The sequence below is a fragment of the Microcaecilia unicolor genome, chromosome 11, assembly GCF_901765095.1.
Source record: "Microcaecilia unicolor chromosome 11, aMicUni1.1, whole genome shotgun sequence".
Taxonomy (NCBI): Eukaryota; Metazoa; Chordata; class Amphibia; order Gymnophiona; family Siphonopidae; genus Microcaecilia; species Microcaecilia unicolor.
The window spans coordinates 119259177-119285676 of record NC_044041.1 but is presented as its reverse complement, the minus strand read 5'-3'; the positions used below and the strand labels follow the sequence as shown (position 1 = coordinate 119285676).

The 26500-nt window shown below is 46.5% G+C and overlaps 1 protein-coding gene across 3 annotated transcripts in view; it reads right to left on the bottom strand.

Annotated features, from left to right (window-relative positions):
• Positions 1-1273: 1273 nt before the first annotated feature.
• Positions 1274-26500, bottom strand: part of LTBP3 (latent transforming growth factor beta binding protein 3) — a 113326-nt gene continuing 88099 nt past the window's right edge. For all 3 annotated transcript variants that reach the window (XM_030217621.1, XM_030217623.1, XM_030217622.1), the window contains exons 21-28: positions 20584-20667; positions 20212-20340; positions 17582-17719; positions 17355-17495; positions 9453-9614; positions 8375-8455; positions 7385-7516; positions 1274-2999 (exon numbers count right to left, since the gene is read on the bottom strand). In XM_030217621.1, the coding sequence (XP_030073481.1) occupies positions 2848-2999; positions 7385-7516; positions 8375-8455; positions 9453-9614; positions 17355-17495; positions 17582-17719; positions 20212-20340; positions 20584-20667 (1019 nt within the window). In that variant the 3' untranslated portion in view covers positions 1274-2847. The remainder of the gene's footprint in view (positions 3000-7384; positions 7517-8374; positions 8456-9452; positions 9615-17354; positions 17496-17581; positions 17720-20211; positions 20341-20583; positions 20668-26500) is intronic.

Here is a 26500-nt window from a genome sequence, read left to right as displayed (position 1 = left end):
GAGAAAAATGTCCAAATGCAGATTTATGCCACTTTTTGATGTTTTTCTCTTTGAAAATGAGCCCCATAGTTTATCTGAGATAGGACTTGGCAACAGTTTTATGAGGACAACCTGCCAGGTTCTTGGACCTAGATTGACCATTGTTGGTAACAGGATACTGGGCTTGATGGACTTGTGGTCTGTCCTAGTATGGCAACGCTTATGCTCTTAAGTTATTTAAATGTTTGGAAGACAGCACTCCCAGTACCCATTCACTCTTTAAAAAAAAAAAAAAGCCTTTCCAAAAAGCCACATACTCAGCAGGCAGCAATGACTGTTTTTTAAAATGCTCACTGCCATCATTTAGATTAGGCCTGAATATTCAGTGCTGGGACATAGCCAGGCCCCAGCATTGATAATCCAGGTCAGCTGTTGTATCCATAAGTTCTGTGGGAACAGCCGATACTCAGTGCTAAACCAGGCAGTTAGGACTGCTATTTAAGCGGTCCTACTTGCCAATTAGCATTGCTGGTGCTTGTATAACTTCCAAGACTGCCCTGGTGCTCCCTCAGATTCTTCTGACTGTCCCTTCCCAGCATGCTCGTAATTTAACCAGGCAGGAGCCTTTGCTGCCTGGTTAAATTGTTTTGAATATCAGGCCCCGTGTTTTCAGTTTCTTTTTAAAAGCTGGTTAATAATTTTGCCAGTGCAATTACAACAGCAATGAGTTCTGTAGCTTGGAGCCCACTACCACAAAAGTATGTTAAGCAACTGGATTGCAATCTCTTAGCTTGCTGGGTACCGCAAGCAGCAGGGCTGTGGAGTCAGAGTAGGAAGCAATTTGGGGTGGAGTTGGAGCCAGAGACAGTAAAAATGTTCTGACTCCAGCTTCAAAATAAATTTACCATTATATTATAATGTCTTTTTATCATTTTATACTTATATATATATATGTACACATACCTTTGTTCTGGATCTAAAGTACTGGTAAATAATAAATTACCAGTACGTTAGATCCAGAACAAGAAATTTAAAGTCTAATATCAGTAGACGTTGGAGTCGAACAGTACAAAAATAAAGGCGCCAGAGTTGGAGTTGAAGTCAAAAGCTGGGTGTACCGGACTCCACAACCCTGGTAAGCAGAGCTTGTTACGAGGGATGCAGCCTCCTTACAGGATCATATCTACACAGCAAGTTCTGCAAAGATATAGGACACAAAAAACTAGGCAAGGTAGATTATATTGAATCATGTATTCAACTGGTAACCAATGAAGTTCAGCCAAGACTGGAAATATGTAATTGGTAGATCTTTTATTCATCAACAGTCTAGTCACTGTGTTCTGTACTAATTGTTAACACCTCCTTTTTTGGGTTTGTTTTAAAGAGGGTCATTTTATAACAGGTCGCCTATACGTGAAGGCCTAGTAGGCCCCTGTTTTACGCCAATTTCATAGACACGTGTATTTTTCAAATACCAGGGGTAAACCAGCAGAAATCACGGCTCGATTGAAGCTGTGGTCACTGACACCTGCTCGAAGGTGGGTGTAAATGTAGTACCCTAAATACATGTGTACATGCATATTTTATAAAACACACGTAAATTGCAACTCTACGCATACGTCACCCAGAACATGCCTACATGTAGGTTGCATAAAAGTGCACATCTTGTCACTGCATGTGCAACCCCTGGGGTAATTTTACAAAAGCCCTTTTATGTGCAGAAAACGTTGATAAATTTACCCCCAAAGGCCCGGATTCTATATATGGAGACTAGCGTGCAAAAATTTGGCAGTACGGCCAAACCGCGCGCAACGTAAATGATTAACAAGCAATTATTGGCAGTAATTAGAATTTGTGTGTACAGCTTTCTGAGTGTATTCTGTAAAGTGCGTGTAACTTTTAATATGTGGATCTCAAAATGGGGTGTGGTCATGGGAGGGGCATATAGAATATGCCCAATCCCCGCCTAAGTTAAGTGTGGGCATTTACACCAGGTTTAGGCTGACGTAAATGGTAGTGTCTAAATTTTAGTCACAGGGACAGGCGCTACACATATTCTATAAACTGCACCAAGCACATTTTTTCCGTCTCTTATTTTTTCAGTGCCATATACAGAATCTGGCCCAAAATCTGTTACATTTCAAATATTGCTGTTTTGCATATCATGCACACTTGTCTTATAACGCGTGAGATATGCAAGAATAGCATGTACTGTTGGCAACGAAAAATCCCAAATGTTAGGGTTCTTGAATCCTTCTGTTTTGAAAACGATATGAAACGACACAGAAGATCCTATGCCTTTCAAAAGACTACATATCTCTACTCCTCTGTGTCTCAAAATTTTTATCCATTCCTTTTCTATAGAACAAAAATAATATGGAAGATGTTCTATAAATAAAAAATACTGTATTGTTTAGTATAAATGCAATAGTATAAGATAGAAATGAGCATCCCTCTCCCCCCATAACCACAAAACAGAAATAAACACATTAATTTAATGTAAGGTGGGCTGGTTTCAAATGCATATTTCTGTCAGTTGCAGAAGATGATGGGTATGGGAAAGAAGAAAAAGTGTAAAAGAATAAAATGCTCAAATCAAAGATAAAAAGAAAAGTTGCTTTCAGTTCTAATGGTCTGCAGGAGGAAAAGTCTTTCTGAGTGCAGAGTAAAGAGAGTGACTTAGCAGTGTGAACACACCCTCTGGGAGCATTTCCTGCCTCTCACACTGGTTTCCTTTGAACACACACTCTCTTGGTTCTGGGGCTGATGCCAGTCAATGTTTGCCAAGGTAGATATTGCCTGGGAGGGGGAGAGGGTTGGGGATCTCTCAGGGACGGATTCCAGCGTCTGGGAGAGGAGGAGGGGTGGTCATCTCTTCCGCTGTGGAATGCAGAGGCCAGAGTGGCGGGAGCGGATGAAGCCAGGCTTGCAGATGCAGCGGTAGGAGCCACTGGTATTCACACATCGGGCATTCTTGCAGAGGAAGCCACGCTGGTTCAGCTCCCGGCACTCATCAATATCTGGGGAGGGACACAGCAGAAAAATAAATCAGGACCTGGATGTACGTTTCTTTTCCCACAACCCCCATGTCACCAAGAACAAGTCAATCCAGTCATGGTTTTACTGAAATACATGCATGGGAGTGCAGTCATGCCCTCATGATCAAAAGCAAACTCCGGCGCTAGAGGCTGTTAACGCCATACTAACGCCGGAGTTTGCTGCCGACTCATGATCAGAGCCCTCGAGCGCCTGAAACAACGCACTTGAGGGCTCTTAGCGCAAGTAGCATGCAAATGCATGCTAAACAGGGCTCTTAGCGCAATTAGCTTGCAAATGCATGCTAATCAGCGCTTAGTACATTCATCCCCAATGATCAGCGTCCAGCGCCAAAGATTGGGTCGCTGGCTGCGGCAAAATCAACGCCAGCTCCAAGCTGGCGTTAGACTTTGCGGATCATTGGGGAAGAATGGTGAGCCCTGTCCAGCATGCAGTCGCATGCTGGCAGGCCCCCGTTCCCCCCCCCAAAGCAAACGCGAACAGGGGGCTGGAGGTCTAGTGGACCTCCGGTCCCCCCGATGATCCCCCCCCCATGTTCAGGGAGGGTGTGTGTCTCCAGCCCCCCCCCCCAAACCCCCAGAAATTGTGAAGTGGTCACCTCTGGCCAAACGCTCTCCCACCCGGGGGGGGGGGGGGGGGGCTGGAGGTCCAGTGGGTCGCCAGCCCCCCCAATCCCCCAGAAATTGTGAAGTGGCCACCTCCGGCCAAACGCTCTCCCACCCAGCGACGGGTGGGGGTGGGGGCTGGACCTCCAGCCCACCCCAACTCTCCCCCCCCCCAGCATTCTCCTTTCAACCCCCCTCCCGGCCCCCCTACCTTTTGTGGTGACAACCCCCCTCCTGGCCCCCCTACCTTTCGTTGGAGAAGGGACGCAGCCTGCCTCCCTCCTCTTCCAGTCGACGCCGCAAAATGACGGCGCCCAGCCTTGCCCATTGCATCCTGGGATGCGCTGGGCAGGGCTACAGACCATGTACGGGAATTGCTCCCTTACATGGTCTGTAGCCCCGCCCAGCGCATCCCAGGATGCAATGGGCGGGGCTGGGCGCCGCCATTTTGCAGCGTCGACTGAAAGAGGAGGGAGGCAGGCTGCATCCCTCCTCCAATGAAAGGTAGGGGGGCCAGGAGGGGGGTTGTCACCATGGACCACCAGGGATTGAAAGGAGAACGCGGGGGGGGGGGGAGGAGTTGGGGTGGGCTGGAGGTCCACCGGACCTCCAGTCCCCACCCCCCTGTCGCTGGGAGAGCGCTTGGCCGGAGGCGGCCACTTCACAATTTCTGGGGGTTTGGGAGGGCTGGAGACCCACCGGACCTCCAGCTCTGTTGTTCGGGCCTCGAGGCAGGCTGTTTGACAGGTTTGGGCTTTTGACAGCCCAGACCTGTCAAACAAGTGCGGGAGGATTGTGCTGAGCGCATGCTCGGCACAATTCGCCCGCACTTCTACATGATAATCAAAGATAATTGCGCTGCTTAGATTTGCATGCATTATCTTTGATCATATGCAGAAAAGCCCTGCGCTGTTCCAGCGCTATTTTTAGAGCGCTGTTCGGAACAGCGCAGGGCTTTGGATCATGAGGGCCTCAGTGCTGCTGTATAAACTGCAAGATCATGCCTGCAAGGAGAACCACATCAGAATGGCAGAGCCTACTTCTCCAGTCCATTAATAAATGAATATGACCAGAACATAAATACTGAAACATTGAATGATAAAAATAAAGTTAATACAGCCCATCTAGTCTGGCCATTCACACCAATTACTACTCTCTACAAACCCTTCCTCTCCTTCAATGATCCTCTGTACTTGTCTCATGCTTTCTTGAATTCAGATACAGCTCTGGTCTCCACCTTATCCATCGAGAAGTCACTCCATGCGTTCACTACCCTTTCCATAAAGAAGTATTTCCTTAGGTTACTCCTAAGTCTATCCCCTTTTACCTTCATCCTATGGCCCCTCATTCCAGATCTTCCTATCGAAAGAGACCTCCTGGGCATTTATATTACAGAGATATTTAAATCTCTATCATCTTCCCTCTCCTGCCTTTCTTCTAAAATATATATATTGAGATCTTTAAGTCTGTCCCCGTATGCTTTATGATGAAGACTACTGATAATTTTTATAGCCACCCTCTGGACTGATTTCATCCTGTTTATATCTTTTTGAAGGTGTAGTCTGCAGTACTGTACACAGAGGTACTATTCGCTCCTTTCTCCTGCTAGCCATTCCTTTCCCCATGCACGCCGGCATAGAAAATGCCAAACTGGGTCAGGAAATGTCCAGCAGATTCTAATAGGGAGATCCATCCCTGCTGCTCATTCTAGAGAAAGGAAGTGATTATCCCAGCTTGGCTAAAATTTGTTAATGGACCTGTCTTCCAGGAATTCATTCAAAAGCGAAGTTACTTACATGTAACGGAAGTTCTCCATGGACAGCAGATAAATCAACCACATATAGGTGGCATCATCCGACAGCTCCCATTGGATAGAAATGTTCTCCAGTAGCTCTGAGATATATATTTTTTAAATCCCTCTCAGCATGTGCATCTGTGACATCTCTACACACTCTTCCCCAGTTTACAGACTGTGCCGTTTTACTGGAGATAACCATTCTAGCACTCAAAACACACCGCTTAGCAGACAAATAAAACTCCACACAAATGTACAAGCCTTCTAGATGAGGCGGCCAAACACTAGCGCTTAACTATGCAGCAACTCTGTTACCTTTCCTCCAAGGGAATGTTCTCTACACTGCGGTATACATACCCCCTCCTTCAGAGAAAAACTTTTTGAGGGAACCCCCCCCCCCCCTACTTAGCCCCTCAGTCAGCCTTCTGGAACAGTGACCTACTGTGGTAAGAATCAAAAACCCACTGGGGCACCTAACCCTCCTTATGCCCCTTGGCTCGGCAGTCACTTATGTGGGACTGACGCATCTTACTTGTCCTAGGAGAAAGCAAAGTTACTTACCTGTAATGAGAGTTTTCCGTGGACAGCCGGATAAGTCAGCCACACAACCCACCCACATCCCCTTGGAGGAAACGTCCTTAGCTAGGGATTGACTGAGGCAGGAAGGGGGGGGGGGTTGCCCAGACTCTCCCAACAGGAGCATCTACTGTTCATACTCAGAGGGATTAAAAAAAAAAAAAAAAACCTCTCTGAGCTATTGGAGAGTGTTTCTGTCCAATGGGAGCCATCAGATGATGTCACCTATATGTGGCTGACGCATCCTGCTTGTTCTAGGAGAACCACTTTTAAACTGAACTGCTCTTTTATTCTCAAACCATAGCTTCTGGCAACAAAGACGGCAGCTTAATTGTCCACTGACTGAAAAATATGTTCTGAAGTTGTAATTCTGTATGTATATGCATGTAAATTCATCCTGTAAATTTGTGTGTCTCCAAATTGGAGGTGTAAGTGTCACCCGGACCTGCACAATGAAAAGCATGTGGGCCCCTGCAGTTATAAAACTATCCCCCTGGTGCTTAGTTCCCTGAGGCTCCTCCTCCTATAGTCAAACTCAGATAAACCATCTTGCTCTGGTTCACTGCCAGATGCCCTCTCTCTTTCTTACCTACCTGAAGTGCCACATGTCTCCCTCTATTTCCTTCTGTTCAAGGTTCTATCCATCTGCCCCTCGTTTCCCTCTCCAAGATACTGTCTGCCTGTCCACCTCTCTTCCCCCCTCTAAGGCAGTGTTTCAAAAGTCTGGTCCTGGAGTACCCTTTGCCAGTCAGGTTTTCAGGATATCCACAATGAATAAGCATGAAAGAGATTTGCACATAATGGAGGCAGTGTATGCAAATCAAGTTCACGCATATTCATTGTAGATATCCTAAAAACCTGACTGGCAAGGGGTACTCCAGGATGGAAAGACAACAAAGCAGATCAGTAGAAGAAAGCCTACAGAGTTGCTAGTATATCTGACGGATTGCACGTCATCACTTTTTTGATTATTTGGCTGTTTTTTAATTACATTTTAGAAGACCTCTGTACATTTTTTACATCAGTATACATATCTCATTAACCCTGACAATAAAAGAAAACTGTGTAGCCCCTGATGCAGCCCTGCTGGGCAAAACACGTCCTGTGTCGGGCTGATTTGAATATTTGGTTTTTTGCTCAATAAATTTATGGTTTTCTTCTACTGATCTGCTTTGTTGTCTTTCCATCTTGGAGTTTGCAGATCATCTGCTTTGTTGTTTTCAAGGGGTACTCCAGGACTAGATTTAGGCAGTACCTTAGAGCAGTGTTTCCCATCTGCCCCTCTCCACCCTCCCACCCCTCAGCAGATGCTGCCTGTCTCCTCCATTTCTCTCTTTGGAGTGTTCTGCATTTGCTCCTTTGCCCTTCTTACCCACGCAGCGTGTCCTGGTGCTGTCCAGCTGGAAGCCAGTGTTGCACTCACAGGAGAAACCATAGTAACCCCAGACACAGCGACCGTTGACACAACGACACTCATCAGAGTCTTCCTCTGAGCTATCCTCCTCTTCAGCACCAAAAGCAGGTAGGGGAAAGAAAACAGGAGTTAATGTGACTGAAGCAACAATGGAGGGAGAGACAGAGACAAAAAAGAGATGTAGAGTATATATACAAAGGAAGGGGAGAAGGAAGAGAAGGGGCAATAGCCAGATACATGAAAGAAGGATTCTTAAAGAGTAGAGGGGACGAGGAACTGGAGAGGAGGCATGAGAAGAACAAGGAGGGGGTGCTAGGAATAAGGTATGGAGAGCAAAGAGGATAGCTAGGGATCAGGTGGAAGACTGAGGAGAGACAAGTCATGCAATGGGGAAAGCTGAGCTGGGGGGAGAATCAAGCTGGGTCACAGGTAGGAGGGGAGAATTGAGCCAGGTAGTGGTTTGGGAGTGGGAGCAGGAGTTAAAAATCGACCTGGGTCACAGGAGGGGAGCATGGGGAGATCCAAGCTGGGCAGTGGGTTAGGGTACGGAGTAGAGAGGAGGGTTGAGTGGTGTCACAGGTATGAGGGAGATCCAAGCTAGGTAGTGGGTTGGGGTGCGGACTCTGCAGAGAGGACAGTTGAATTGGGTCACAGGTAAGGGGGAATGGGGGACAGAGCTGAGCAGAGGAGTGTGTTGGGGGAGAGCAGGCAGACAGTTGAGCTGGGTCACAGTGAGGGAAGACAGCTGAGCTGGGTCACAGGTAGGGGGAGTAGGAAGCAGAGCATAGCTGGGTCACAAGAGGGGGGAGCAAGGTGGAAAACTGAACTGGGTCACAAAAGGGGAAGAGCTGAACTGGGTTACAGTGAGGGAGGGGCTGAGCTGGGTCACAGGCAGAAGGAGACATGAGTTTGGAAAGCATAAGCAAAGAGCCATCCACTGTAACTCACCTCTGGGTTTCTTCCCCAAGAATAAGGGACTGGTTTCCCAGAAGGAGTTCCCATCACTCTGAGAGTGTTGACACAGCTGCTCTGCAAACAAAGAGATAAGAAGAGCCTGTTAACCTTATCACAAACATGCCAGACATCAATGTAAGTTACAAAAACATGCCTCATACACAAGTATACAAATGCATCACATAATCACATATGGTGTATCCTGATGTGTGCTCACGGAGTAATTGGACACTCATGGCCACATGATCAAAAACACCACACTGTTCCAAACAGCACTCTAAAATTAGTGCCAGAACAGCATGGGGCAATAACACCCCTATGATCAAAGCTACTAGCATGCAAATTCATGCACGCTATTAGCTCTGATCATAGGGGTACTTCTGCGGGAGGACTGTGCCTGGGCTTGTGCCCAAGGTACAATCCTCCCGCAGAAGTGACAGGTCCAAGCTGTCAAAAAAAATGCCTGGACGAACATTCCAAGGGGCTGGAGGTCCGGTGGACCTCAGGACCCCCCACCCCAACAGAAGAGCCCCTATCACCCGACAGGGCTGAACCTCTAGCCCTCCTCTGGCGGGTCTAGTGCTCCCCTTACCCCGACCTGACCCCCCACAGTGATCTAGTGCCCCAACCCCTCCCCATACCTTCAAATGATGGAGAAGGAAGTACCACTCCCTCCTTCCTGTGCCGCCTTCAAAATGGTGGCACCTGCCTACCCAGTGCATCCTGGGATGTGATGGGCAGGGCTTCCCTACCATATAAGGGCAGAATAATGTAGAGGATCATTTAAATATAATTTAATGAGCTCTGCGATATTCCCTGGCATGCTCGCACCAGACCCCTAGTGGCCTCTAGCACCCACATTCAACCCTGATCATTGGGTCCCCAGTTTGTTTGTTTTTGTGGAGTTCCCAAGGCCTTGCTACTCATGTTCAGTTAAGAGTTTCTTGGAGCCCTTGCTGTCTGCACATGCTTGGGCTCTTGTTTTATGTGTATGTTGAGAAGGTTCCTGGAGCCCTTGCTGTATGATCTTTGACCCATGTATGCTCTAAGGGTTTCCATACTCTGGTTGTACCTGAGCCCCGAGGAGGGCAGGGCTGACACTGGTACCCCCAGCCCTTGCCATGATTACAGCAGCATTCCTCATAGCTGAGATGAAAAGCATTCAGTGCCATGGAACAAATCTGGTCCTCGCCTCGCTGTCTCCAGCAGATATCTCGCTTCTCTACTGCCCGGTCTGTGGGGGAAAATACAAGATCAGAGAGATAGGTGAAAGGGCAGTAGTTGACCTCCAACCAGCAGCAAATCATGATCAAAGAACTGGCATGATGTTGAAAGTTGGTCCTTCCTAGCACACTTAGATGTATTGCCTTTACATACTACACTCCATGAACTCCAGAAGGAGGCTCTCGTTTGCATAATGTGAGTATTAGGATGAGCATTAGCAATCAATCTGAGAGGCTAGCAGAACCTAGGACCTAGGTTATGAGTGAGGTTCATTCCTATTGTGGTATGCACATCTGGAGACACTATATCATGTGAAATCTTCCTCTTATACAGCTAGAGCTTGTTTTCAATAGGTCCAGCAGGGAGAGGATCCAGAACAGGCATCTCTAGACCCAGGGGTAAAGCTTAAGGCTGGAATGGCATCTCTCACAGATGCCCTGTATGGCCTAATCAGAACCCTGGCATGCTGTACGGCTCTATCAGTGGCAGCCAGATGCCTGTTATGGTTAAGGAATTGGTCAGCGGAAATTACTGTTTGGGGAAGACCTGGAGAAATTAGTTAAAGATCTGGGTGAAGCTTTCCCCTAAAGGCTTCCTGAAGACAAAGTCAATTCTTCCACGCATTCATCATCTAGTCGATCATGCTTCAGGGAAGCCAGATGCTATAGTTCAGGTTAGTTAAGCTATTTCCCACGAAATAATTACCAGTCAAAGCAATCTTCCTCTCAAGGAGTCAAGAGAGGAGGATCTCGTCAGCGTGGACAGCCAATGCCAGGCATTCCAGTCAATGATGAGGTCCAGGTCCATTCTTCACTGGAAATAATCATAAGACTGCTGTCCAGGTTTTACCTGGAATGCATCAGAATAATGTCTGACCAGTGGGTTCTGGACATCATCAAATGTGGTTACAAATTAGAATTTACCCTCCCTATAACATTTCTTCTTGAAGTCCTTCTGCAGAGATCCAGCCAAGCAGCAGACCGTACTTCCCCACTCTGTAGTGCCTTCTGCAACTAGGAGCAGTAGCACCAGTTCCCAAACAACAATGAAAAAAAGGAAGATACTCCATTTAGTTCATAGTTCCCAAGAAAGAATGCTCATTTTTCTCTATCTTAGACCTCAAAACTGTCAACCATTTTCTGTGAGTCTCCCATATCAGAATAGAAACTCTTCAGTCAGCAATAGCATCAGTTTACCTAGGCTCTTGACCTCAAAGAAGCCTACTTTCACGTTCAGATTTGGCCTCCACATCATAGACTTCTAAGATTTGTGATCCTGGGACATCAGAATGCCATTTGGACTGGCCACTGCCCCCAGGACATTTTCAAAGGTAATGGTGGTGGCAGCAGCCTTTCTATGGTGTGAGGGAATCAAAGTCCACCTTTATCTGGGTATTTGGTTAGTAAGAGCCTCCTCCCATCAGGACAGTGTGCAGAAGATGTGCAGAGTGCTCCAACTGTCACAGTCGCTAGGCTAGATACTCAGCTTCAGCAAAATCAAACTGCAGTCTGAGAGTATTTGGGAGTAGCTCACTCCTAAATAAGGCTTCTGTTACAGCAATGAAGCCCTACAGCATGGGAGTATATGAATGTGCTGGGTTTGATGGCAACGACTTTGGATATGGATCCTTGGGCGAGAGAGCATGTGCAACTGCTTCAGTTTTCTTAGTTGGTGGTTGCTGATGACTCAAGACTACGGTTATCGCCTGCCATGGACCTCACAATCAAGGCTCAGCATGAGTTGGTGGCTTCAGTCCATCAACCTATACAAGGGAATTCCCTTATCAATCTCTGACTGAATGGTGCTCATCATGGATGCCAGACTGTCCGAATGGGAGTCCAATGCTAGGGTCAGCTGTGCAGGGGATGCTAAATAAAATGTGGTATCCTGGTTGATCAACTGTCTGGAGTTAAGAGGATTTGCAGGGGATTCTTGGCCTTTGCCAGGACTCTTAAGGGGCATCCAGTCCGCATCTTCTACAACAATGCCTCGGTGGTAGCTTATGTCAACAAACAGGGAGGAACGAGGAGTGGACAGTTGGCCCTGGAAGCCTGTCACCTCTTCCACTGGGTTGAATGTCACCTCTCTGGACCTGGGAGAGTGGGAATTTGCTCAGAGAACCTTCAATATGATATTGAAGCACTGGGGTTCACCAGTTCTGGATCTAATGACATTCAGGAAAAATTCCAAAGTGACTAACTTCTTCAGCTGCACAAGGGGTTCAGGACAGAAGGAAGTAGCTGAGCTTGAATCTGCTATGTTTTTTCTCCATGGCCAATGACAGGCTGAGTACTTTGAAGAGTGGAAATTCATCCTGGACTCCTAGTGCTACTAGCTTCAGACTGGCCCAGAAGCCCGTGGTATGCAGATTTGGTCAGACTCCTGGTAAATCAAGCCCTTCATCTTCCTCTGCTCAGGGAACCTCTGTATCCATCCTTCTATGGTTTTATGGCCTGGCTCTTGAGAGGTCAACGCTAAGAAGTAAGGGTCATTGCGACCCTTTTGCAGGCTAAGAATTATTGGTCAGTTCCTCATATTCTTGCCTTCCTTTAGGATGGTCTCTCAAAAGGTCTGGCTCTTGGTTCCTTAAAAGTTCAAGTAGCTGGTTTTCCAAGATGGCGCTGTGAATAGACGCACCTGTGTTTGCTCCTGGAGGCTGCTGTGTTTGTGAGTTTCTCTCGGTGCCTCTGTAGCCTCGTTAACCATGGGGAAGCGGAGGGGGAAGGTAAAGGAATTTCCCTCGGTTCCTGTGACCTCCTCGACGATGAAACAAACAACCCTGCAATTTCCCAGGCAGCAACCGGGTCCTCAGGGAACTTCGACCCCCACTGCAGCTCTCGGCCCTTTGGAGTCGATTGAGAGTGGAAACGGGGCTTCCTTCAGCCCTGTGGAGCGAATTGCACCTCCCCAGCCTGGAAGAGAGTTGCTGGCTGTTCAAACAGAGACAGACGCCGAAGTGGCTCAGCTGGTCCTGTCTGAGGGTGTGACTGCAGCAACTGAGATAGATTCTCAATTTCGGGAAACATTACTACAACAGGCTTCAAAGGTATTGCCTCAAGGTATTGTTTCCAAGTTAGCTCGGGCTGATAGTCTACCTCAATCTCCTCCTGTGGCTAGTGGAGTGATTAGACCAGCAATTGTGACGCTGGAGTCACTGTGGGATATGGTTTACAATATCCAAAACTCTATGCAAACTACTTTAAAGCAGAATTCTTCTGATATTGAAGTTCTTTCTGAGGCTGCCCTGCTTCAAGCACAAGTGACTGCACAGCAAACCCAGAAATTGGAACGTGTGGATATCAAAATTCAAGAAATGGGATCTATAGAAACAGCTTGGGTTAAAGACAATAATTTCCTACATAAACGACTTGAATACCTTGAAAATCAGACTAAAAGGCTTAACCTTAGGTTTCTTAATTTTCCCAAATCACTGTTAATTTCTCCTTTGGAGATGGTTAAAAAATATTTGGTGGACATCCTGGGAATGGACAAGGACTCACTCCCTCCCATTACACGGGCTTATTACATCGGGAGTACTGGAGTGGTGGTGGGAACCCCCCCCCCCCCCCCCCCCGTAATAGGGGAGGGAATGAATCTTACCTCATTCCTAGAAAGCTCATTAGAAATAGTTACTCAGAGATTAACTCTGCTTGCCACTTTCGCGTTGGAGCCTGATAGGAATGCCGTACTACGGCTTTCGTTGAGACACTTAGAAAATCTGTTTTTGGGCTCAAAGGTCCGTATCTTTCCAGATCTCTCACGGCCTACACAGATGAGACGAAGGACCTTTTTGGAACTTCGCCCCAGGGTGGTGGCATTGGGAGCAAATTTTGTTTTGCGATTTCCTTGTTTTTGTAATGTGGTGCTTGAGGGTAAACATTTTCAGTTTGTAGATCCAAAACAGTTGAAAGAGTTTATTGATGCAAGAGTTGATGTGAATATAGTAAACCTTCCCTAATTTAGCAGGCTGGGGTCTGAACCAGAGGAAGCATCTATTGATTATTAATTTTTGTATTTTTTTTCTTTTTTAATTTCCTTAATCTTGGAATCAAATTTCTTTAACTTGTGGACAAATGGGCTGTAAAGATATATACTTATCATTTTTGTTTCCTAATGTTAAATAATGCCGATTGCATATTCACTTTATGTGGTGATATATTGGAAAATTTAAATAAATAAATAAAAAAAAGTTCAAGTAGCTGCACTGGCTTGTTTTAGAGAGTGGTTGGAGAATTCTTCTTTGGGCTCTCATCCGGATGTGATACAATTCCTGAAAAGTGTATCTCATCTCCGTCCTCTGCTGAGGGCGGTGTGTCCTAAGAGGGCTTAATTCTCATTCCTGTCTTAAATGCTTAGATATCCACAGAGTTTTGATGAGATATTGAAAGAAACTAATGAATGTGGGAGAACAGACAAGTTTGTCCTTTTTGGCCACGTCAAAAAGGGGAGGCTGCTTCTACAGCAACCATCACTCATTGGCTAAAGGACATGATTTCTTTGATGTATGTTCTGGCAGGCAAACAGCTTCCCTTGTCTCTAAGAATGCATTTCACAAGGGGAATAGCTGCTTCTTGGGCTAAGCTCAGAGCAGTATCTCCAATGGACATATGTAAGGCAGCAACATGATCCTCCCTACATACCAATTTAAAACACTATCACTGGACATCACAGCCAGGAAAAAAAAAGTTTCATTTGGAGCTTCAGTGATCAGAATAGCAGTCCTATTCCCCCCTCCCCCCATCATGAACACTGCTTTGTTACATCCTGCACTGATTTGGTAAGGATGCTAAGGAAGGAGAAATTAGTTCTTTCTTGGTAATTTTCTTTCCATCAGTACCACAAGATCAGTCCAAGCTCCCACCCTTATTCAGAGACAAAGTACATTTCCTCAGTGGCGTAGCAAGGGCGGGGCGGTGGGGGCGGTCCGCCCTGGGTGTCAGCGGGTGGGGGGGGGGGGGTGCTCGCTCCCGCTGCTCCCACCCTGCCTTTAAAAAAAAGTTTGTGAAGCGCCGGAAATAGGAAGTTACCTCAGAGGAGGGTAAGACTCAATGTGGGAAGGCCCGACAACGAGGAGGAGATTTTTACAAGCAGGGCACAAGCAAGGTGCTGCCTGCGACTCCAGCGCTTCACAAATTTTTTTTAAAGGCAGGGTGGTGGCAGGAGAACGGAGCTGGTAGTAGGGTCAGGTCGGGGGGGGGGCTCAGATGGGAGAAGGGTGTGGGGTGGGGGTTCTCAGATGGGGGAAGGGGGTGGGGTGGGGGTTCTCAGATGGGAGAAGGGGACTGAGGTGGGGAGGGGAGGGGAGTTCTCGGATGGTTGAAGGGGACTGGGGTGGGGAGGGGGTTCTCGGATGGGAGAAGGGGACTGGGGTGGGGTGGGGACTGGGGTTCTCAGATGGGAGAAGGGGACTGGGGTGGGGTGGGGAGGGGGTTCTCGGATGGGAGAAGGGGTCTGGGTTGGGGTAGGGAGGGGGTTCTCGGTTGGGAGGAGGGGATGGGAGGGGGTTCTTGGATGGGAGGAGGGGACGGGTGGGGAGGCGAGGGGGTTCTCGGATGACAGAAGGGACTGGGGTGGGGAGGCAAGGGGGTTATCGAATGGCAGCAGGAGGGGAGGGGGCTCTCAGATGGGAGAAGGGGGCTGGAACTGGGGTCTGAGAAGGGGCCATATGGGAAAATGGGGGCCATGCCTGGGGCTGGTGAGAAAATGGGGCATGCGTGGGTCAGGTGGGAGAATGGCTCTGGGGCTGAAAAGGGGGGCCCTAATACAAGGCATGTGGATTAAGGGGGCTGGAACTGGGGGCTAAAAAGGAGGGTAGGTGGGATAAGGGAGCTAGTACTGGGACTGGAGGCTGAAAAGGGGCAGGGGCTGGAACTGGGGGGCTGGGGGCTGAAAAGGAGACAGGGAGAAGTGGCTGGGGCTGAAATTTGGGACTGGTGAGAGAAAAGGGCTGGGGTTGAAACTGGGGGCTGAAAAGGAGACAGGGAGAAGTGGCTGGGGGCTGAAGCTCGGGACTGGTGGGAGAAAAGGGCTGGGGCTGAAACTGGGGACTGGTGGGATAGTGGGGCTGGAACTGGGGGCTGAAAAAAAGGGGCAGAGAGAGGGGCAGATCCTGGATGGAAGAGGGAGCGAGAGGGAGGGCAGACCCTGGATGGATGGGAGAGGGAGGGCAAATGGTGGACTGAAGGGGCAGAGAGAAAGGGCAGACAGTGGATGGAAGGGATAGAAAGGGCAGACAGTGAATGGAAGGGGGAGAGAGAAAGTGCATACAGGGGCAGATGGTGGATGGAAGGGGCAGAGATAGAGGGCAGATGTGGATGGAAGGGGCAGGGAGAGAGGGCAGACATTGGATGGAGAGGGCAGACACTGGATGGCAGAGAGAGACCGAAGAGAGATGCTGGATGGAAGGAAGACAGTGAAAAGAAGATGAGGAAAGCAGAAACCAGAGACAACAAACTGTAAATAAAATATATAGTTTTATTTTTTTGCTTTAGGATAAAGTAGTATTGTAGCTGTGTTAACAAATGTTTATAATAGAACATGTAAACAAGGTAATCTTTTTATTGGACTAATTTTAATACATTTTGGCTAACTTTCGTAGAACAAAACCCCCTTCCTCAGGTCAGGATAGGATACTGTAACAGTACTATTTTCTAATATATTTCCACCATTCATAATGTACTGTAAGCCACATTGAGCCTGCAAAGAGATGGGAAAATGTGGGATACAAATGCAATAAATAAATAAATAAATACTATACTGTATTGAGCTGAGGAAGGATGTTTTGGCCTCTGAAAGCTAAATGTATGTCCAATAAAATGGTATTATTTTATTTTCTATATTTGTTTTATTTCTATTTGTTAATTTGTAAAGTGGTGATTGGTATTTGTTAGTTTTTTCAAATTTACATCTGCTGTCTTTATATTTTGCACAGTACTAGGGGACATTTTCGGTTTCTGTGGTGTTGCATTGTATGCAGAGTCTGGCATCTTGGGGGTTCAGTTCAATTTTTGTCTAAATAGAAAGTTTATGATTACTTATTCAATAGTGGATTAGGGTGTCTGTGTTTGTGAAAAAGACATGGCTTTCAGTTGGCATTGACTGTGCAGGATTGACGATCTGTACTATTCTGTCTGGTTTCATTTTACAATAGGTGAATTGATGTTCTAGTGCTCACTGTAGTGTTTAAGATGCTTTCCTTTTCCTTGTGTGATTCGTAGAAATGACTGCTTATGGTATGGTAGAATTGCTCTATAGGTCCTGAGTGTTTTGTATTCTCTGCATGCCTAGCACTGGATTTTGGAGGGGGGGTGTTAAAAAATGACCGGCCCCCGGGTGTCAACCACCCTAGCTACGCCACTGCATTTCCTTAGTGTCTTCGCTCCTAGAGGTGGAAGGCTTGCCTTCTGTTTAGAATTAAGTTTCTATTGTTTCAGTTTTCTTCTAGAAGCACTTGTGGAATGGAGGTTGGATGTTTTACACAGTTTAAAAGGTTCTACTGCTTTGTTACTGAACTACTGAAGCACTGGAGCTGCACTGTACCCTTATAGGGCAGAGTACTCTTCAGTGGGTTTCAATCTCCACTGCTAGCTGATGGATATAACACTTGCACTTTCTGGACTGGTGGGACTAAAGGAAAGAAAGTTAGCAGGTAAACTCTAATTTCTCCATTCTTTTTCCAGTTCATCCACACATTTTGGCAATTATTGCCCCATCTCTGGAGAAAAAGACCATCAACACTCCACTTCCTTACCTCCCTGCGTTTCTGCTAGTACGCATTCCCTCCCACTGGCATCCAGGCTCCACGATGGACTGCACTCACAGTAGAAGGAGCCTGCTGTGTTGATACAGCGCCCATTCCTGCAGGCTGATGGATCCTGACATTCATCCACATCTGGGGTGAGAGGATAAGTCAGTTTCAAAGAGCACATAGGACTGGGGAAGCTCTATTCCGTGTGTAACATAGTGGAACATACTCACCAATTTCGCTGGGCGACACACATTTTTTGTGCATAGAGGAATATGTGGTGGGTGGCGGGCAGTTACACTGGTAAGACCCCTGGGTGTTGACACACTCGCCGTTCACACAATTGGATTCATCTAGACATTCATCCACATCTTGGAAATGGAAAAACAGACTTCAGTCTCTCTCAACTGTTGTGTGCTTGAATGAATTACACTTTCCTGTCCAATATTGTAGTTCTCTTTCCTCTCTATGATTATGTTTCTTTGATTTTTTGATTACTGTACATCGCTTTGAACTGAAAGTTAGCAAAGGTGGTATAGAAAGTCTGAATGAATGAATAAATAAATAACATTCAGTGATCTCATCTCTGTACCTCTACTGCCCCCAGTCTCTGAAGCATTTCTCTCTCTCCATGTGAACAGGGCTGGTCTTAGGCAGGGGCGACAGGAGTGGTCGAACAAAGCCTCGCGCTCGAAGGGGCCCCACGGCAGCCTTGGCATCTCCCTCCTGCGCCCTGCTATTGCTGTCTCCTCTCCTGTTTAGAGAGCTGCACAGGAGCGGGGGGAATGCATGGCGATCTAAGCTTTGCCTCTCCTCCCCTGAGCCGCAGGGTGCCCTCCCGGCACATACCTCAAGCCACCCTGGTGGTCTAGTGGATTCTTCGGGGCAGAAAAGATCCCCAGTCTTTCCTGCCCGCTGCTGCATCGCTTTTTAAAAATTGCTGCCGAGACTTACAGCAGTGGCCTCGCAAGACTTCTGCTGAAGTCTTGCGAGGCTGCCATTGGAAGTCTCAACAGCCATTTGAAAGAAGATGCGGCAGAAAGAGGGTCAGCGGCAACTGGCAGGAAAGACTGGGGGACCGAGGAGCAGGGAGGAGGTCTGGAATATGTGGGAGGGAGGGAAAGGAGGGTACTGTAAAAATAACAATAAAAAAAACAAAGTAACATCTGTTTCCCCTTCCTCACGCAGCCGGATCCCTGTGCACTCAAAACAAGCAAGCAACCAAACCTATGAGCTGCTTCATCCACATTGTCTTTCTTTATTGTTGGTGGAATTTTTATTTAATCTCACTTAGATTTTCAAACATGCCTGCTTGTGCATACAATTGTACACAGAGGAAGTATAATAACATAATAACTTTTTATAGATAGAGTAGTAATTTGTTATAAATCGTAATCAGTGTGTCATTTGGAGGGGCTGGTTAAAGGGACACCCTAGTACTGTTATATTCGTGTAGAGATTTTTTTTCTCCTGGTAAAAGACCACTAAACAGACATCATGTTATGAGAATCAGATGCTTAACATTCAGAGCTTCTATCTGTGTATTTATTTACTTATTTATGGCATTTATTTATTTATTTATTTATTTATTTATTTATTTTTAGTGATATTCAGTTTTTATTTCATTGTATTTATATCTACATATGGGAAACTTTCAAATAAATTAAAAAGCTGTCAAATAAGTACAAAAAAAAATCTTTTGTCCATTAAACATGAATTAGGTTGAAACCTGGGAGCATTTAAAATCTTTTTTTTTCCTGTGCCTACATCAAAAGAAAAAACGATGGTATGTGGGAACTTGCTCCTTTTGCTTTGTGGAATGCAGTGATATATTATAAAAATGCACTTGCCTTTTTTTTTTATTACTACTATTTCACAGAGAAGGTATTGAATAATGAGGGAAGGGTTTCCTTCATGCAGAACTGTGCCAATGTTGTCCAGTTCAGCACACTATTAGCAGCCAAGTTCATACAAAGTTAATTATGTTCAGTGAAAAATAAATCTGTTGGCTCAGGCTGCTTGCTATGTGAATATTCAATCACTGTTTCATTATTGCTACCAAGTATTACATATTAAGGGCATTTGTTTTAATTCATTTATCCAGTCCTTACATGCACATGGTTTTGCTTTTTAAACCCAAACGTTTCCTATGACAGCATTGTGTTTATTTGAATTAGTTTTTCTATACAAGTTTTCCTTGATTTGTGTTTATTTGAAATAAAAAATTTTTTAAACACATCTTGTCAACAAGGGGTGGGGCTAGGTGGAAGCAGGGCTAGGTGGGGGCGGGAGGCCCCTCCAAACTAGTCTGCACAGGGCCCTGGCAGTTGCTAAGACCGGCCCTGAATGTAAAACTCCTCACTGCCCCCCATCCCACTCCGTCTCCGTGCCCTCCACTGCAGGCTTAATTGTCCCTTGTTAGAAATGTAGATGCAAAATCCTCAGTCCTTTTCAACTTGCAAATAATTGACTCAAAGAGGTAAAAAAAAAAACAGAGAGGAAGACAACTAGGCAGATGGAATGGGCCAAGTGATCCCTATCTACCATGATTTACCAAAGGACCCTTTTACTAGAGCTTAGCACGTGCTAATAGATATTGGTGTGTGCTAAGTGCCACGTGGCCCATAGGTATAAAATAGGACAAGCAGCATTTAGCACACGCTAATTCTGTTAGCGACACTAAACTTTCGACAAAGAGCCCCCAATTTATTAAAATTGCCCTATAACATCAAGAAGTTGTGATTAACATACCAGCATTGAAGTGAACTTGTTAGTGGGGCCAACAACCCTCCCACCTCCTTATGATTTGCCCTTCTCTCTCCCTCCTCCCCCCACCATGGCATATCAATTCTTCTTTGCTTACCAACACACTCCAGCAAGTTTCCATCGTAATAAAATCCCCGTTTGCAGTAACACTCAAAGCCCGGCTGCGTGTTGACACACTTCCCCTCCTTACAGATCTCGTCCCCAAAAAGTTCACACTCGTCAATGTCTGGAAGGAAAATGGGATTAGCAAAGATGGAGGGTGGGGAGGGTGGGTAGAAGAGATGGCTGCAGTGCAAGAAGGTTTCTGCACACTGTGAAACCATCCACTTAGGTGAAAAACAGGCTCAGGCCTCTCTGTGCAAGGCTTACATTTCTGAGATAAGTGAATGTTAATCAGCAAGTATGAATCCCCTGCATCCCCATTCTCTTCCTCCCCTTGGCCACAATCTTCCAGGGTGGTGTTACTTACCTCTGTGAGCGGGAATGCCATAGTTCAAAACTGTGTCATCCAGAATAAAGCCCCTGCCGTCAGGACAGAGTGAGTGGAACTCAGCTGAGGAAATGGAAAACGGAGCAGAGAGCAACATTAGTCATTTAAAAAACTGTACAAATAGAAATCCAGAATTTGATTACCCGCCTTCCCCTTGATACATGAAAGTGAGGTACAGTCTACAACATTAAAAATGTATGTAATGGGGGGAGGGGCAATAAGCATTTGTAAGCGTGCAATTCAGTTCATTAGTATGTCTTAAAACATTTAGGGCTGAATTACATATATGCAGGGGTACAGCTATGAGGGGCCACGGGGGCATGGGCCCCCATAGATTTGGCCCTGGCCCCTCCCCCGCCGCCAACCCCTTCGACCCCCCCCCCCGCCAACCCTCCCCTGCCGCCGTCGGGTACCTTTGCTGGTGGGGGTCCCCAACCCCCGCCAGCCGAAGTCCTCTTCTCCGGCACGGCCGTGTTGCTGATCTGCAAGGGAAGGCTTCTGTTTCTGTGAGTCTGACATCCTGCACGTCAGATTCACAGAAACAGAAGCCTGCCCTTGCAGATCAGCAACGTGGCCGTGCCTGAGAGGTTGAGGACCCTTGCCAGCAAAGGTACCCGACGGCTGTGGCGGGTTGGCAGCGGGGGGAAGATGGGGGTTGAAAGGGTTGGCGCTGGGGGGGTCAAAGGTGGTGGTGGCGGCGGGGGGGGGGGCTAAAATGTGCCCCTGACCTCGGGTTCTGGTCCCCCCCCTCCTGCCGAAGTCTGGCTACGCCCCTGCATATATGGTGCCGAAAAAGAACCGCTTGAGCGGTACTCTATAAGCTGTGCCTAAAGTTTGGTGTGGTTTACAGAATAACGCTTAAGCGGAGAAGCTGCACATACATTTAGGTGCCGCCATTTGCACCAACAAAAACATGGTGCAAATGCCCGGGCCTAAATTTACACACGGAACACCACTATTCTGTAATTATGAGTATAACTCAAAACCACACCTTGATCTGCCCCAAACCGCCCATGACCCTCCCATTTCCACATCCCCTTTTTTGGGTCGCTACTAAATTTATGTGCATTAGTCACAATTAAATCTAGTTAGTGCCAATAATTGCTTATTAAAAAGCCAATTATTGGCACTAATTGGCTTGTTATTCTATTAAATTGCGTGCACAAATCTGGGCCACACCTACATTTGTACATGCAATTTTTGGTGACTTTTATAGAATCGGGTTTAACGTGCATGAAATCAATTAAATGCAACTTAACCTATGAATTAGCATACAAAAATCGATTTGTGCACAAGGATGTAAAAAGAATTGAAGTGGTGCAAAGAAAAGCTACGAGAATGGTATGGGATTTGCGTTACAAGATGTATGAGGAGAGACTTGCTGACCTGAACATGTATACCCTGGAGGAAAGGAGAAACAGGGGTGATATAAGTACATCAGTAATGCCACACTGGGAAAAGACCAAGGGTCTATCGAGCCCAGCATCCTATCCACGACAGCGGCCAATCCAGGCCAAGGGCACCTGGCAAGCTTCCCAAATGTACAAACATTCTATACATGTTATTCCTGGAATTGTGGATGTTTCCCAAGTCCATTTAGTAGCAGTTTATGGACTTGTCCTTTAGGAAACCGTCCAACCCCTTTTTAAACTCTGCTAAGCTAACCGCCTTCACCACGTTCTCCGGCAATGAATTCCAGAGTTTAATTATACGTTGGGTGAAGAAAAATTTTCTCTGATTTGTTTTAAATTTACTACACTGTAGTTTCATCGCATGCCCCCTAGTCCTAGTATTTTTGGAAAGCGTGAACAGACGCTTCACATCCACCTGTTCCACTCCACTCATTATTTTATATACCTCTATCATGTCTCCCCTCAGCCGTCTCTTCTCCAAGCTGAAAAGCCCTAGCCTCCTTAGTCTTTCTTCATAGGGAACTCGTCCCACCCCCCCTATCATTTTAGTCGCCCTTCGCTGCACCTTTTCCAGTTCCACTATATCTTTCTTGAGATGCAGCGACCAGAACTGAACACAATACTCAAGGTGCGGTCGCACCATGGAGCGATATAACGGCATTATAACATCCTCACACCTGTTTTCCATACCTTTCCTAATAATACCCAACATTCTATTCGCTTTCCGAGCTGCAGCAGCACACTGAGCAGAAGGTTTCAGTGTATTATCGACGACGACGACACCCAGATCCCTTTCTTGGTCCGTAACTCCTAACTTGGAACCTTGCATGACGTAGCTATAATTCAGTTTCTTTTTTACCACATGCATCACCTTGCACTTGCTCACATTAAACATCATCTGCCATCTAGCTGCCCAGTCTCCCAGTCTCGTAAGATCCTTCTGTAATTTTTCACAATCCTGTTGCGAGTTAATGACTTTGAATAACTTTGTGTCATCAGCAAATTTAATTACCTCGCTAGTTACTCCCATCTCTAAATCATTTATAAATATATTAAAAGCAGCGGTCCTAGCACAGACCCCTGAGGAACTCCACTAACTACCCTTCTCCATTGTGAATACTGCCCATTTAACCCCACTCTCTGTTTCCTATCCTTCAACCAGTTTTTAATCCACAATAGGACTTTTCCTCCTATCCCATGATAGGACGTTCAAATATTTGAAAGGTATTAATCCGCAAACGAACCTTTTCTGTAGATGGGAAGGCAGTAGAACTAGAGGACATGAAATGAGATTGAAGGGGGGCAGACTCAAGAAAAATGTCAGAAAGTATTTTTTCACGGAGAGAGTGGTGGATACTTGGAATGCACTCCCGCGGGAGGTGGTGGAGATGAAAACGGTAACGGAATTAAAAAATGCGTGGGATAAACATAAAGCTTAGCAGAGATTGGGTGGCAGAGCTGGTGGTGGGGGCGGGGCTAGTGGTTGGGAGGCGGGGCTAGTGCTGGATAGACTTCTATGGTCTGTGCCCTGAAAATGGCAGATACAAATCAAGGTCAGGTATACACAAAAAGTGTATACCTGAGTTCATCTTGTTGGACAGACTGGATGGACCGAGCAGGTCTTTCTCTGCCGTCATCTATTATGTTACTATCCAGCTTAATTTCGAAGGAGAAGGGCGCCCATCTTCCGACACAAATCGGGAGATGGGCGTCCTTCTCCTAAGGGCGCCCAAATTGGCATAATTGAAAGCTGATTTTGGCCATCCTCAACTGCTTTCCATCGCAGGGACAGCCAAAGTTCAAGGGGGCGTGTCGGTAGTGTACCAAAGGCGGGGCGTGGGCGTGGTTTAGAGATGGGCGTCCTTGGCCGATAATGGAAAAAAGAAGGGCGTCCCTGACGAGCATTTGGACGACTTTACTTGGTCCCTTTTTGTTCACGACCAAGCCTCGAAAATGTGCCAGAACTGACCAGATGACCACCGGAGGGAATCGGGGATGACCTCCCCTTACTCCCCCAGTGGTCACCAACCCCCTCCCACCCAAAAGAACTAATTAAAAAACATTTTTTTGCCAGCCTCTATGCCAGCCTCAAATGTCATACCCAGCTCCATCAAAGCAGTATGCAGGTCCCTGGAGCAGTTTTTAGTGGGTGCAGTGCACTTCAGGCAGGCGGACCCAGGCCCATCCCCCTCCCTACCTGTTACACCTGTGGTGGTAAATGGGAGCCTTCCAAAACCCACCCGAAACCCACTGTACCCACATCTAGGTGCCCCCCGTTACCCTTTAAGGGCTATGGTAGTGTTGTACAGTTGTGGGTAGTGGGTTTCGGGGGGCTCAGCACCTGGGATCAATTTGTGAAGTCCACTGCAGTGCCCCCTAGGGTGCCCGGTTGGTGTCCTGGCATGTGAGAGGGGACCAGTGCACTACAAATGCTGGCTCCTCCCACGACCAAATGGCTTGGATTTGGCCGTTTTTGAGATGGCTGTCTTTGGTTTCCATTATCCGCGAAAACTGAAGTCAGCCATCTCTAAGGTCGGTGATCTCAACATTTCGGTTGACCTAAATGTTGAGATTTGGCCGTCCCCGACCGTATTATCGAAACGAAAGATGGACGCCCATCTTGTTTCGATAATACGGGATGCCACGCCCCTTCGCCGGAACGCCCTTAAAGATGGGCGCCCAGTTCGATTATGCCCCTCTATGTTATTTTTATTAACACAAATGTGTGAAACAAATCCCCCAAAAGGCCAAAAAACAGGGGAAAAGACCAAACAAACTAAAAAAGAAAGAAAAATGGTTCCTTGTGCACATCCTTACTCATGGGTCATGTGAGCCTGGGCTGTGTGGAAGCTTCTCAGCCTGTCATTTTGAAGAGGATGGAGGTAAGTCCTCAAGTACAGCCCTGGAAATAAATGTGCAGCCAGCCAAAAACAATGTTTCCTCTCATTTTTGGAAGGCTGTGCATGCAATAATCTATTTCTGTGCAAGAGTTTTGGCTATGGCTGCACTATGTGCAGGTGTTCAATGTGAAACATTTCAGCAAAGATGTAAAATGATATGACACGAATCTACATACAAATGACAGACTTTTAAAATGTTTCATTGTCCTACATTCTTTATAAAATGATATAATTCTCAGTCTGTCCCCCTGATTCTATAAAAGTCACCATAAATTGCATACACAAATTTAGGTGAATTCAGGATTTGAATGCGCAATTTGACAGAATATTAAATCAATTAGTGCCAATAACTGGCTTTTTAACAAGCAATTATGGGCACTAATTAGATTTACTTGGAATTTACATGCCTAAAATTTACACACAGCTCAAAAAATGGGGCATGGAAATGGGTCATAGGCATTTCAGGGCAGACTGGGGTGTGGTTTTGAGTTACACGTGTGATTATAGAATATGAGTGCTCCATGGATAAATTTAGATGCGGGCACTTGCACCACATTTTCATAAGTGTAAATGGCTGTGCCTAAATTTACATGCAACCTCTCTGCTTATGCGTTATTTTATAAACCGCTCTGAACTTTTGGCGTGGCTTATAGAATACCATTTAAGCGTTATTGTTCTGTGCCAATTGTTTAGGCGACATTTATACAATTCACACCTGTATGTATTTTTAAAGCATATCAGTTTTATAATAGTATTTGTTCATTAGCTAATAGTCATTACCCAAATGCAAAGAAAACAAATTCTGCAATTTTACTGATCTAATATACTGTTTGTTACTTAGAAGTTTATTCCAAAGGCAAAGTCCACCTGATTCAAACAAAACAATACAAATCTATATAATGACACTAAAGCATAAAGAGTCCTATTTACTAAGTTCCAGTAAAAAGTGGCCTTAGTGCACACTAACATGGGTCTTTCCTGTGCTCTAAGGCCATTTTTACCACAGGGGTAAAATGGTCCATTTTCAGATTTTTCCATTAATGGCTATATACTAATCTTCCCACTAGTGCCTGAGCCCCAACAACCACCTATTTTATGGCGGTAGGGACTCACACGTTAAACCTGCGCTAATTGGTTAGTGTGTGGCAACAGAGCCGCCGAGAGACACAGCCAGGCCCTGGGCAGGATCACCCCACCACGTGGGCCACCGCTGCACTGTGCCCCCCCACACACACTCGGACCACCCCCACACTAGGGTTGCTGCCGACCCGCCCTCTTACCTTCCTGTGTCTGCTCCTCCCTTGGTCTGTTGTCTCCTGCTCCTATGTGCCGGGACCCGGCTTATCACGTTAGCGCAATTACCAGGGTTCTGGAACACAGGAGCAGGCAAGAGACAGACCTAGAAGCAGGCGGGCAGGAAGAAGCTTCTGCTCTCTCAAAACCTTGCCAGTGCCAGCCCCCCCTTGGAGGCCAGGCCTGGGGAATCTTGCCCCCCTGCCCCTCTTCTGCAGCCCTGTGCAGCAATGCCAATGTGCTAATCAATTTACACACATGCACCCACTCTCCGGCCTCCAGACATGCAAC